Source organism: Labrus mixtus, chromosome 1 (genome assembly GCF_963584025.1).
Source record: "Labrus mixtus chromosome 1, fLabMix1.1, whole genome shotgun sequence".
Classification (NCBI taxonomy): domain Eukaryota; kingdom Metazoa; phylum Chordata; class Actinopteri; order Labriformes; family Labridae; genus Labrus; species Labrus mixtus.
In genome coordinates, this window is record NC_083612.1 from 24,881,803 (window position 1) to 24,896,176 (window position 14,374).

Here is a 14,374-nt window from a genome sequence, read left to right on the forward strand (position 1 = left end):
ACATATGTGTATATATGTATATGTTATATTATATTACAACATATTGGAACATCTCTTGTCATTTGAGAGGGATTCATATTTTTGTTTTAACTGAATGTAAATTAAGATTATACAGGATGTTATTAGCAAACAACAGCCACATTTACCTAATAAAAGTGAAACCGAATCAAGGTTGTGCAGATTATTAACTTTTTGTGTATTTGTTTGTTTTGTTTTTAGGAAAAATCATGTTAGGGCTTTTTTTTAAAGATTATGACTCCTGAGCGATATATGCAATTTATGTTCATCCCAAAACATTTGTCTACTACCACCAATGGATGTCTACCATAAGACTTTGAGTTAGAAATGGAAATGATTTTCATTAACATAAACATAATTTACTGTGTTAATATGAGAGCAGAGATAATCCTCATAATGTTCGTTATGTTTTGGATGGACTGTAGACTAATAGAAACATACAAAAATCTCCAAAACCATGCGGGTTCACTCACTTACCACCAGTTAAGATTATGTTGCCATTTGGAAAGAATGGGAAGGGAAAACAATAGTAACCAATCATGTTATGAAGTTGCCTTCAGGCTACATTTTGATAACCCCAAACATGTTTATTAACTCAGCTATTTCCATGAAAAGAAACCATTGATGTAAGAGCAGCACACATCAACTCTCTGAAAAAACTTAAACACAAAAGACCTGACACAAGACAACAAACTGAACTCCTGAAAGGATTGAAATTGGAGTATTGCTAATTGAACATAAACAATGACATTAAAACTTTCATAATGAGGTACATGTAAGTAGTCAATGCTAGTAAGTGAGGAAAAGCTTGCTTACCATCAATAAAGTCGTCGGGCTTCTTGCGTTTCTCGTATACAACGATGATGACAACAAGGATGATAATTTCTGCGAGCACACCAAGGAAGGGCCAAAGCGGCGCAAGGTGACTGCGCACCCGCAGTATTGTGGTCTGAGCAGTGTTTCCAATCACGTTACTGGCATTGCACTGGTATACTCCAGGGTCTGTTTTTATATCCAGGTTAATTATGTTGAGCTCTGTGTAGTTGTCTCTGCTAGTGATGAAGAAGCGTCCAGTAGAGTTGTCAATGTCCTGAAACACAATGATAATTTCTCAAGTTCATTACAATGAAAACGTTATAGCATTACCTCTATTGTGTCTATGTATCATAGGTACACATATGTCTTTCTTTATCTATCTGTGCCCGTTATTTATTTATATTGAACTATATTGATTAATGTTTATTTATTAACCATAGTCATACCGTGTAGGATGTGCCATCCATTTTACGCCATGCCCAGGTGGGATGTGGGTAACCAACGGATTTGCAGTACATCATTGCATCTTCCGCCTCGTTTTTATTCTCACTCCTCTTGTGGCCAGTGACATCAGGTTTTGCTGGACAGGTAAAATAAATAAATAAAGCTGATCATTAGCTGATTTGGCAGAGGTAACACACACAAAGGGCATTGTAACTCCTAACAGATGGCATGAATATGGGAAGCATGATTGGCTGTCCTGGCTATCGTAATACTATGTGTTATTCAGATGTCTGTGAGAGGACTGTAATTAAGAGTCTCTATAGAAAGATTGATTCACTGAAGCTGCCTGGTTCGCTTTGAATTTCCCATAACTTTGAGCTACTGGAGTCAAGAAAAGCATAGTTAACAGGCTCTTTTTGTCTTGCGTTGAGGATATTTTCTACATTCATACGCCTCACAATGCATCATTTAGTTCAAGTGACATCATCTTTGTTTCGCATACAAAGCTTGCTGAATTGGTGTTCTGTAAAGTTTCCAACTTTTTCTGACTATACCTTCAATTGACTACACCATCATCTCATATTTTCTTTTCTTGTTGCCATTTTTCTTTAAGAAGTTAGAATACAAAGGGGATTTAACTTGTATTCTAAGAGTGTTTTTGGGTCACTTTTTACTTAGCACAAATTATTTTTATTTCCAGAATAAAGCTCCTAAAAGTATTGAACATAGGAGTGATGCCCAAAGCTTTTTAATGAAGAGATATTTTTGTAACTCTCCTTTTGGTATTATTTATATTATACTAGACTAGTTGTTGGTTTTAATGTAGATGTATGTTTAGCGGAGATTAGAGACAAAATAATCCCATGCAACTGTCCACCATGTCAAGACAAAGACTTGCCTAAAAGTACGGGTGGACTACAGCTGTCAAAACACAGCTCTAAATTGGCATTGCTGTTATTTTTCTGAGCATGCACAACCCCACCACCAAACCCCAGAGAAATGTACTTATATTATACTCTGGGAGAGATAAAGCATTTCAGTACAATGCATAATGAGGTCATGGAAGAGTGGGATCAGTATGTTATATGAGCTTCCAGATGTTCCCATTGAAATTATTCCACTGTGAATTCCACAAAAGAGATGTTGAGCACAAGAAAACCAATGTGAATTGGCTCTGATTAATGAAAAGACTGATAATAAAAATTCAGCACAAAGATTTTAAATTCTATAAATTCAATCATATGTCATGCGTGAAGCACTGCAACAGATGATTGCAAACTGATCCATAAAATGAACAGTCTTTCCCAAAGGTGAGACGGACACGCTGTGTAACTCTGCTCAGCATCAAGTAGATAACTGTTCCTTCTTTTCCACTAATCCCCAAAATTACAATAATTCCATCCATGCAATTAAGCAGGATACAGTAGAGGCCTGGAGTGCACATTTTCCAGCTATGCACCGATAGTAGAGCAAGAGGGGTCTGAGCTCTTTGGTGACATCAGCCCGCTCTAATTATGGTGCACTCGTGCTCCCTGAGCAGGAGTGGTCTAGTTTGTTGCTTATCGTGACTGCATTATGCCAGTGAGTGACAGCACAGAGACAGCACAGAGTGGTGCTAAAACAGGCAGAAACCTCAATTTCACACTCCTGACTGTGCTTACAATGATCTCTATTCTGGCTGTGCAAGACAGAGGTGATGTGACACATGACTGTGAGAGGGATGTGTGAAAGAAGGAGCAGGCCAAAGCTGCCAGAAAAAAGGAAAAAGGAAAAAAAAGCTGATTAAGATAACTTTGTTGTTACATACTGTATGTTAGAGGAACATTAAATCCTTCATTAATTGTTTGTATGTGTATGTTTGTGTCTTTGATTTGTGTTTAATTCTTTAAACTTGAGCTACATTTATTTTTTGAGAGTAAAATTTGAATGAACTATTAATGTGAAAACATTTTATAGAGAAATATACTTCAGATTTCCTTAAAACCAGAAATATGAATCTGTGGTAAGCTTAGTATCACAGACAATAAAGTCCACTGCCTGCCACAGAGATGGCGGGGACTGGATTCCGAGCCTTAATCCTACAACATCACAGAACCCTCCATCTGTTGCCTCTGAGCCGAGTCCTGCAAGGATGACTGTGCCAAGGACACTGTAGGCGAGGGATCTCAGTGAACTGCTGCCAGAAGCGCATTGCAAAGCTGGCTAGCATAACAGTGGGCTTGCTACCTGGGTCAGAAAAGATCTCAAACACCTCTAGAAAATCTCAAGTGCTTTTAAGAACTGAAGAGATATTTAGTTTAGGTTCAGCAGTTGTCCCCACTCTTGATGTCAAACAGTCTGTTGTTTAAAAAAAAAAAAAGACCGTAAGTCATTCAATGTAGATCTTTATAAAGGACAAAATCATGCATCATCAGTTAGTTAAAAGACTGACTTTGTTCTCCAGGGGACAGATAGCAAGCCTCAACAGTCACAAGCCTGCAGTCTAGTGATGGCTAGGACCCTTCAGTTTGAATGGCAAAAGTCCCATCATCTCACGATCCAGTGAAGGCATTGCACACACGGTCATCACCCATGTTATGCAATCAGGCAGTGTTTTAAGACAGCCAGGGAATAAGAGGCAGGGCATGCTCAGTATGCACTACAGCCATGCCACAGCAAATTGGCTTAGCACTACACACAAGCAAGCTTCTCTTGAACAGGGTTTCACTTGCCCTTTGTCAGGGAAGATTCTTTATTCAAGTGGATTACTTCGTTGTCAGCTTGAATGAAACCAACATTGTATTTCTTCAGTCAGTATTTAAGCCATATACTGTCTTTGTTAACTGTCTTACTAAAACCACATTTTTTTAAATATTAAACTTATTTACAAACTTAAATCATCAATTTCTATCTAGGTTTTTAAGAGGTATAACGGTGCTTAAAGATACTTTCTAGTGAGCTTTTGGTTTGCATGTTTTTGTGAACATGTGCTGTGCCCGTCTATTTCACTAGACTGTTCTCAGTGAGAGCCTCCGGATCGCCCCGTCATCAACGCTGCACTAGATGATCACAAACATCTTTGTAAACAAGGACTCTCTTCACAGAGCTTTTGGGGTTAACTTTTTGAGGACAACATAATCTCTCAGTTTTTCAATAGGATAACACAGATGACATGATTCAAATCTTAATTCAAGTGTCAGCTATTTTTGATATACATTTAATTATAATAAAAGGAATCAATTGTTATCATTTTTTGAACACTAGCAACAATGATCAGTTTTAACATTATCACAGGTGAAACTTACCTTTTACTTCGATTGTTGCATTTGCATTTGGAGCCATGCTAAATGTGTAAACACACATGTATTCCCCAGAGACATCTGCCCGTGGCTTAGTGATTCTACGACAAAACACAAAAACACAGACTTATTCCAAAACTTTAATTTACCAGTCACTTACACTGAAAGTAGTCAAGTAAATAAAGTCAACTAATTTCAGTTGAACTCTAGTAATTACTTTGGACTATAGCAGTGAAAGCTCGAGGGGCATGCAAGGCCAAGGGAGACAAAACGCTGGCATAATGCTGTTATATTACGGAACAGCAGCTCTGGATTCTGCAGGAAAGGGCACCACAGGCATTTAAGCTGTAATCTTCAGAGTATCACTGATGTAATGTGACAAGGAAGTGACCAATTGGTCTTATCTTGTGGCAAGGGAGAGTCTGTGGTATGTCTACAGGGGTGACAGTAACTTTGTGCTCCAATGGTTATACTGTGTGACAGCAGGAACTAACGACTAGTTGGTACCTTAGGCTATAGTAATTTTATTGTAATTGGGTACATAGGTATATTTCTATTCTTAGCTTAAGGCAGTGAGATGCTGTGTCATATTTTGAAAAAAAACAAATAGACAGAAAGCCCAGTAGTTGCCTCAACATTAATGGTCAGGGGAGATTTAAAATTGAAACCACATCAGCAGTATTCTTAAAAAAAACTCTGCATCACCTATAATTTCTTAGAATATAACACATCATGTTGAACAGCCATCTGCTGTGATAGTTTACGGATCAAAAATTACGAGAAAAAGCAGCAAGGCTCAAAAAATAAAGATGACCTTCAACTACTGTCCCAGAAAGAATAATTCTACTATGTGTTACAGTGTGAGAAAAAAAAGAGTCAAAGATCAGCTGGAGATTCATATGTGCCTGTGTATCTATAGAGAATCCTATTCAGACGTTTTCAAGGAGCGGTATTTAAGTCCCTTCAATCCGAATGTAGTGGAGCCGTAATAGGGGGACCAGGTGATTCCCCCTCTGTACCTTCTCGGTGGTAGTAATAGAGGCGTTATGAAGGTGAAACTGGATCAGCTGAGCAAGCGGGGGCCCACAGCGGTGTGTGTATGTGCATGTCTGGCTCTGTGTGTATGTGGAGCTCCCGCTTTGCCATGCTTCTGCAACACCAAGACGGCTGAGCTTAGTTAAGCTTAGTTAAATTTCAACCTCAGTGAGTGATGGGTGGGATGAGGAGGACTAATTGTGCGGGCTTTAGAGATGGAAATTAATGTTGAAATTATTAAACAAACATTTTTTCATTCAAACATTCTCTCTTTTATTTTATTCTTCTCGTTAATTTTAACACTATAACATATATATATATGTTTAGAGTTGCCAGAACACTAGAAATGTGCCATGTCAGTACAGTCCATTTACCATTACAAGATGTGGGCAACACTGTAGCCTGCCTTTGTCTCAGTAAAGTCCTACTCCAAGTTTTTTCATAATTTTTCCAGACCTCCATAGTGTAGTGATTGGATAGCCACTTCTATTTATGAAAGTTGTAGATAACGAAAATTAACTAAATTATCATTACATTGACATAGCTGGAAGATGTTGTTGTCTTCATTGTCCACCCTCCCAAAGCATGTCCTACCTACTATATTGAGGCAAGCTGTTTATCACCTGTACAACGTGCTCCTGTGCTCTGTCCGTGTATTGGTGATCTCCTTTCCGTTCTTCATCCAGAAGCTTTCCTGGTGCGGGGTATGTGCAGTGGTGAGGTTACACTGCAGGGTAACTGGTTTGCTAGCGCTGTCCGCTGACAGGATGATCTGATCAGTGGCATTGATCTTTGGTTCTGGAAGACAGAGACAGTCAACCCTTATCACAGAACTGGGACTCAATGCTGTTTAAATGCTTCCGCCCATGTTTTAGTAGCTGTGGGCTATATGCTGTTTATATACAATCTGTGTAGGAGGGTGTCTATGAAGTGAAGACAGAAGTGAACACACAAATAAGAATAAAAGACACATCAAATACATGACATAACTGCAATGTATGGTCGGATTAATTTACATTTAGTGTAATAATCAGTAATATGGTTATAATGACGTTAATTGACAGACTTTGTGTGTAAACGCTTATTTTCTGAAGAAGAACAGTAATACATTTAAATACTACATTTGCATTCAGATCCCAGAAACTGTCTGATATTTTACAAAAAAAATGATGTTATAATATTATGTTTGATTATCTTCATACTCGTAATTTACATGCACAGTCTTCATAAGTATATTTAACAGAAGATATGCAATAACTGATAACACAAGTTATTTTTTCAATGTTACACTGTAACAGAGCAAACTGACTGCGCGCTCAAACATCTGTGCCATTAGGATATTGAAGTAGAGAAGCCTTGTATTTGAGATCTGAGCTGAAGATTGTTGTAATATTGAACAGTCTTTTGACATTTTACATGACTGTTGTGCGACTACCTTAATTACTTCACCTGCTAAATCTACTCATTACTACACAATAGTACGGTCCATTTCTCAAGGACATCTGGGGAAGCAGGAGGTGTCATCTGAGAGTGTGGCGTCCTTCGCACTGCCTTCAGTTGTAAGCAGGAAGGCTTCTCCGCCCTGCCCCCTCTCCTTCTTCCCCTCCTCCTCCTCCAGGGCGGGCCAACCATGGCAAGGATGGAGCCCCCGAGGGGAGGAGCAGAGAGGAGACGCATCATAATCTTACTACTGGCTGTTACACGGCCACTAGGAGAGCAGAAGGGAGGAGAAGGGGAAAGCTTGGCTACTGACACCAAATGTGACGTTTCAGCATTGATGACACCTCCTTCTTGCAATTCTGTATTCTGTAAAGCAAAAGGGATATCTCTTCTCCACCCCTCCCCCACTCCCACCATACACCCCCATCCCACCCCACCCCCCCACTAAGCAGAACTACATGTACTATTAATAGTATCTTTGAGACATGCATACCCGCACAACATGAGGTACATAAATTAACATTTTGCAAACACGGCACAGTGGTCCTTGGGCATTTTAACCAGAAGGTTGTTTGTAGGACACCTTGTCACAACTTAAAATGTGGTCACTGCTGAATAATGTATCACTGTATCAGAGCGTAACCACAGTGCAACTGTCCTCAGTGACCCAAGAATGTAAGATGTAGTGAAGCCTTAGCCACCCTTTGTCTAATGTAATACTGTACTGTATTTAGACTGGTATTATATCCAATTATCTGTCAAATATTATTTTTGAGAAGTGCATTTTATTATTTGCACAAACATGTTTTGTCATCCTTAAATGATCTGCTTCTTTAGAGTGACAGTTTTGTTTTTATTGAGCAGCATGCTGCTTCATTATGCCAAAATGTATTAAATCAATTAGCTAAGTAGCTGAGACATAGTAAACTACTTGGCAAGGCCTTCATTCAGGGGTAAATAATTTCCCTGGAAAACAAGGCAGTCCTCAAATCATAATTTTGATTTAAATTACATAAGTAGAGGTTCCCTGCCAGAGCCATGTCTCAGTAATTGTTTTGGAACAATGAAAACACTAACCCTTCTGAGCATACGGATGAGCTTCATCATTTCAGTCACTTTAATAATGAATTTCAATTGTTTTATTACATTACTATGTTTACCTTTAAACAACACCCTTTTGTGGTGTACTTAACAATACAAAGAGTTGATCCTTATAAACCTTTTTGACTGTTTTAAAAAGTAAAGTGGTACAAAAGCTTTTTTTGCTTTTAGTGTACAGTAGACTAAAACAACTTGAAGTGATACTTCATACCAAATCTAGTTGTATGTATTTAAGTATGAAACAATCACCACCATTTCACATAGAAACTACCTGTGTTTAGCTTGAATCCATTTGGGCCACAATGATTTTCAAGAAAGTGCGACACACAGAGGCACTGTTTCAAGCCACATTTTTTTCGTAAAAGAATTAAGTCCTGCTGACTTTTTCCAGTGAAATTTTTTGTAAATTTGATGAATTCAAGCTGACCACAGCTGATGTTCTTTGTAAAAGTAATTGCTCAATATTATATAGCGAAATATGCATATTTTTTGTTGCTAGGATTTAGGTAAGAAAACCAATAACATGTTCAATTTTTTATACTAAATGTGGGCTTACAGAAAGCATTATAGTAGTTAACCTTAGCATGAAGACTCAAAGCAAGGGAAAACAGCCAGCTTGGCTTCCAGAAGTTACTGATCCAGGCCAGTAAATAGTCTGTCACATATCCCCCCTAAAGGGATTTAACAAACAAGATATGACATGTCAATTAATGAGCTTTAGAGGTAAGCATTTTTACTTTTGGAAGGAGCTAAGCTAGCTGTCTTTGTGTGAGTTCAATCTTTATGCTAAGGAAAACTAGCTAGCTTTTTGGCTGTCATATTTGAAAAAAAATAGCCCTCCTTTCCTAAAATGTCCAGCCATTCCTGCCTTTTTTTGAGTTTCATACTTAAAAGTTAGATTTGGTAAGGTTATCACTTTAAGCACATGTAGAAAGAGCATGCATATATGCATGCTTAGTTCATGTTGTTGTTATTGTTATTGATCTTTTCTGGGCAGTGATTTGACTGTAGTATTACATTCACTTAAGAATCCCCTTGTCACAAAAGGATCTAATCAAAACATTAGTAGCCTGAAGTATTTTTCATAAACACGCTGACCATGCAGAAATGTATGAAGAGCAATTCACAAAGTAAATAAAGCAAAAGGGCCTAAACCAAACAGTCAAACTTTACCCAGTTACATACTATACATTCATATAAATTTGCTATTATAAATAGCCTATTATATACATGTAAGAAAATCAATATTACATGTATATTGGAGGGATATTTTATTCCTCAGTAATGACAGAATATATATATAATGAGGACTTAAATTGCAAGTTTGATACACTACACTGTGCCAGCCAAGTAGGAAGCAAGTACAGTAAATGTGAGATGTGACCAGCCTCTGTCCTTTTAACTTCTTATAATAGATAAATAACTTATAATGTAGTGCTCACACGGAAATTAAATATTCACAGTCCAGTCAGAGAAGCCAGAAAGGACCTTACTCCTCTAAGCTTCTCAGAGAGCTTCACTATGACTAACAACATTCCACATCTCCTTTTGCTCCAGTGGGCAGAGCACTGAAGCATGTATCGATTACAAGGGTCCTGTTGAAATGCAGATGGTTCGATTGTTTGTATGCATAGAGCAGAGGGTTAAAAGATATAATGTCATTACTGATTCACACTCACATGCTGAATGGCTGAGAAGGCACAAGGTTACAAAGTGCACAGGCAAGTCCAGAGAGGCTGTGTTGAAAAAGTGATTTCTTTGTCTCATCTGCAACAGAAATGAGACACTCACAGCCCTCACGTGGTCTTGCCCTGTATTGTATTACCACACACAAATTTGAAAGCAGAAAATATTTGCTTTTATCAGGTGAGAGTTGACAGCAGGAATCACTCTTTCACATCTTACAGATCCCTCCTTGTGTAGTCTTACAGCTCCATTTACGCTGTTCCCAGAGTAAGAAAGTTACATCAAAAGCAATATTACTTCAAAGCACAACTAGCTGTCTGATGACTTTTACCAGGCAGGGCTTTGAAGTAAATAAGACAATCCAGGCAATGCAACAGATTCAACATAGTGTTAGGGGAGTTGGTATCACATGTATATCCAAGAATAGGAAATGGGTAAAATTAGGATAGAAAAAGATAATGATCAAGATATTATTAAAGGACACATGAGACAGTAAGAACAAAAAGTCTGGTGTGGGTGGAAAGAGGAAACTTTAGATAGAGACTTGAAAGTTCTGGGTTTGTGGTCATTAGCGACAAGATGCTCAAGGGATTTAGGAAGACAGGGACAGGTTTTAATCTTACAGGGAGATTAAAACAAAACTAAAAAGGACTCCACTTCCATAAATCATTTTGTTAATTAGATAATTTTTTCTCCAAATTTTACAATTACAATATTTACTAGCATGAAAGGTGTTCAATTTTTGCCTGGCCAGGACACGCTGTGTTTAGGTTGGGCGGTTGCTTTTAGGGACTGGAGTGGTTGGGACAAGGGAATACAAGTTCCTTTACCATCTAGGTACTACGGGACATAGACCACTCACTCTGTAGCACTGAAATGGTGGCCTGGGCCCGGATCCAGGTGTTGGCAGGGTTTTCTCGGAGCTCATTGCGTCTTTTGTCGTTGCTAGCCCGACACTCATAGGTCCCAGAGTCTTCCAGTGTGAGGCGCGTGACGCCGAGCACACTAACCCCATTGGCGCCGTAGGCGGTGTTGATGGATACCCGACGCTTGCGGGCTCCGTCCCACAGCAGCTTGAAGGAGTCAGCTCGGTTGATTTCAGCATACCACCACTGGATCTCTGGGGTGGGGTTACCGATCACGTCGCAGTACAGCTCAAAGGTGTCCCCCGTGAGCTTAGTCTCAGACATTGGCGACTTCACAAACCCAGCTGGAGAGGACAAGTGTATCAAGATGGCAGGGAAGGAAAAGGTAAAAGAGGGTTAGAGCAGTAGAAAAGTGTGAACAGGCCATAGACTGTTAATATTACTGGACAAACCCTGACCCGTCTGTTACCTAGGCAGCAAATGAGTCCAATCGACGGCCGCATCCATATTGGATTTGCGGTCTCAACCTAACTTCGGATCAACCTAGCCACAGCAGTAAGGCGGGACCGGCGGGACTTAACTCCGCCCATTCAGTTCGACGTTAGCAGTCCACTTGACAACTTAGCTAACGGCTACGGCTGCTGTCATCCCCTACGGCTTTCCTGCTCGTCCTGAGAAAACTCTATAAACAGTGTCAATTCCTGTGGTAAAAACAGGCTTTTTTTTCGCTTCTGCAGCCAGCCTCAAGCGGAACCTCAAGGAACTGCAGTTTTTTGTACTTCCGCATTGGCTTCATTTTTCGAGACCGGAGGTTGCCCCTTGGAAAAGTTGTTGAATGTCAGGAATCCCTGCCCCAGCAAGGCCATAGAGCCTTCAGTCGCAGTCATAGTCAACCAGTCCCAAGTCTTTTCCCTTTCATATTGTCACCTTCTTTCTCACATTTAACTTTATAAAACAAAGAAATTATCTTCAAAGCTTATCATTGCTGCACTCATGCTACAGTACATTAAATTCAGCACACATAGTACACCTAAATATAAAATGTCATAGAACACAAAACATTTGGTGAGGGGGAATCTGTGCATTTAAACTTTTTAAGTTTAAATGCAAAGTTTAATCAGTTTTGTTAATCAGAGCCTAGTCAAGTAGCTGAAAAATCACACTGCTATTCCATGCTCACTTTACAGCCACAATCAGTAGCATTACACACACTTGACCCCAATGAAATGAATAAGAACACTGCATTGAAAATCGTGCAATTTGTCAAAATCAGTGGCTTGGAAATGTTCCCCTTGAGCTTAAGTCTTGCTGACACCACCCTGTCGGAGGAATGAATGTCACTTTTGAGTCACTGAACCTACCGAAATTAAAGAGGTACAAAATTGTTGATTCCTCGGCATACTGTGTGTCGTCAGTCAAAGAAAGTGTGAGGTTATTTCCCACCACCAAAGATGTAAAAAATCTATTAGCAGTAAGAAAATCTGCTCAATTGATTCTTAAAAGTGATTCAGATATTGACCAATGGTATACGTTTGTCTCATTGTGTGTGGGTTTGTATACATTTTTATGAAATATTAATACATTTTTTGATATGCTACTTCAATTTCCAAAAAATGAATTAATCCTGTTGCTCTGTTGAGTATCACATGTATCTGGAGCATACACTATACGGAGGGTCTAGGATGTGGGATACACCCTTGACACATCTGTAACAAGGCTAACATACAGACGGACATCAACGAACAATTAAAGGGATACTTCACCCATATGCATTAAGCTTTGTATCAAACCTGGTAGTATTTTTGAATGGTCGTGCATCCCGCCCTCATTTTCCCCTGAGATGGGAAATCTTTGTATTTCTGAGTCTGAAAAGGAGCTTCCAGTGACGCAAAATGACAATTTTTGTGTCACTGGAAGCTGTTGCGGTTAGCAGGGTGAAACTACAACGCTAGTTCCTCATATTATCAACCACTGAAGCTACAGACCAATCACAGATCAGTGGGTGGGAACTCACTCCCAGAATCGAAACTTAACGTCCGCCATATTACTTTGAAGCTATGCCAACAGGCTCTATGGAGAAAGCTGATAATGGCGAAAAAATATAGATATAGCGGCGAGACGGTTGCTGCCGACAGGCCGGTCTTGTGTTGTGGCTGCTGCGACTGCTGGCCGCCGGGGCCACCGTCCACCGGCAGCAACCGTCTCACGGCTATATTGCTGGCCGCCGCCGGCCGCTGCCAGCTCAGCAGCCGAGACATAAGGCCTGCTTGTCAGCGGCGGTGAGGACAAGGAGCCCGGGCCGGCTCGAGCTGGGGCAGACTGGTAGTGTCGGTGCTCTCACTGTTTGCCTATGGACACAGACATAGAGTCTGTTTTCTGCCAGGAATTTCCAAGATCAATTCTGGAAGAAATTTCGGAATCAGTTGAGGAAATGGTAAACATGTAAATATGTCTGTAAATGTTTTTATTACTATATTTCTACTGCTATATTGTATATTTTGGAGAAACTGTAACGATCGAATTTCCCTCTGGGATTAATAAAGTATTTCTGATTCTGATTCGGACCTTAGTGGGAGTGGCCTGCGGGATTCTGTGCATTCTGGGATTTGGTGTCTGTCATCCACATGAGCCAAAAAGACACTTTCTGCCTTTTCTCGGCCAAGAAGACACCAACTTCAAAATTTATTTCACATTTCTACTACATATATGACCCAATGTCAATACAGATTCATATTTCAACGGGTGAAGTCAACATTTGCATTTGATAACCCACAGCTTTTGTGCCATTCTCTAGAATTCTTGATATTGTAGCATGTTAAACAACACTTCTCAAATATATGAAATTAAAATGTGGACGTTAGTTTTAAGTCTATTCTGAGTTGTGATTATACAAATATCTGAATGGAACAAAAATGTAAAACGTTTACAATAAATGCCAATCATCACAGTAAATTTTCTGTTGCAAAGCGTGAAATGTTTGATATTGCCATAAACACCTGCATGTATGTATGTACATGTGTAATATATGTATAAACCTAATCTCTTCATCCATATCAGCTCCTGCTGGTGGCGCCTGAAATTAGGTCAGCCAGCTGTCATTTTGGATAAGCCAGACTTAAAGAGTAGGTTTTCAAAATTCTCTTATGGTCACAGTGGGATAGGATAGTTTAAACAGCCTTTCCATAAAGACTGAAAAGCCATCATTTTTTAATCACACACAGTTTATCTCTAATTTAAAAGCTGCGTCACACTATTACTAGACATGAATCTTGTGGACGTGGTCAAATGGCCTGAATTTTTTTTACAATTATATTACTTCCATTTTAAATAGCAAAAACATTGTAAATCTGAAATGCAGTGAAATAAATAATAAAATAGGATCTATAGGCATTATTACTACAACTGTGAGTGTACCATGCGGTGTATAGGCAGATTCATCACCCTTTTTCACCCCTCACATCAGTAGTTAATCCAACGATACACTGTCAGACCTAATGAACCTCATCTAATGACAAATCACCTGGACCACAGACTCTGTTCTCTGCTGCCCCTGCAGCCTGTCAGCTCTAAACCACATGAGCTTAAATGAATTAGAAAAAAAAACTGCCCTTAACTCTGCCCTGAAATGTTTAAGAGGAAATGGGAACAAAGAGCCTGTGGTCTACTGAGTGTTGTGTGTTGTGTCTAAAT

At 39.3% G+C, this 14,374-nt stretch overlaps 1 protein-coding gene across 2 annotated transcripts in view; it reads right to left on the bottom strand.

Annotated features, from left to right (window-relative positions):
• Nucleotides 1-14,374, bottom strand: part of nptnb (neuroplastin b) — a 28,820-nt gene that overhangs the window by 4,134 nt on the left and 10,312 nt on the right. Inside the window, exons 2-6 of one of the 2 annotated variants that reach the window (XM_061039425.1) lie at nucleotides 10,681-11,028; nucleotides 6,215-6,389; nucleotides 4,563-4,657; nucleotides 1,281-1,414; nucleotides 835-1,108 (exon numbers count right to left, since the gene is read on the bottom strand). In XM_061039425.1, coding sequence (XP_060895408.1) covers nucleotides 835-1,108; nucleotides 1,281-1,414; nucleotides 4,563-4,657; nucleotides 6,215-6,389; nucleotides 10,681-11,028 — 1,026 coding nt within the window. The remainder of the gene's footprint in view (nucleotides 1-834; nucleotides 1,109-1,280; nucleotides 1,415-4,562; nucleotides 4,658-6,214; nucleotides 6,390-10,680; nucleotides 11,029-14,374) is intronic. The other variant, XM_061039434.1, reaches the window with a different exon arrangement.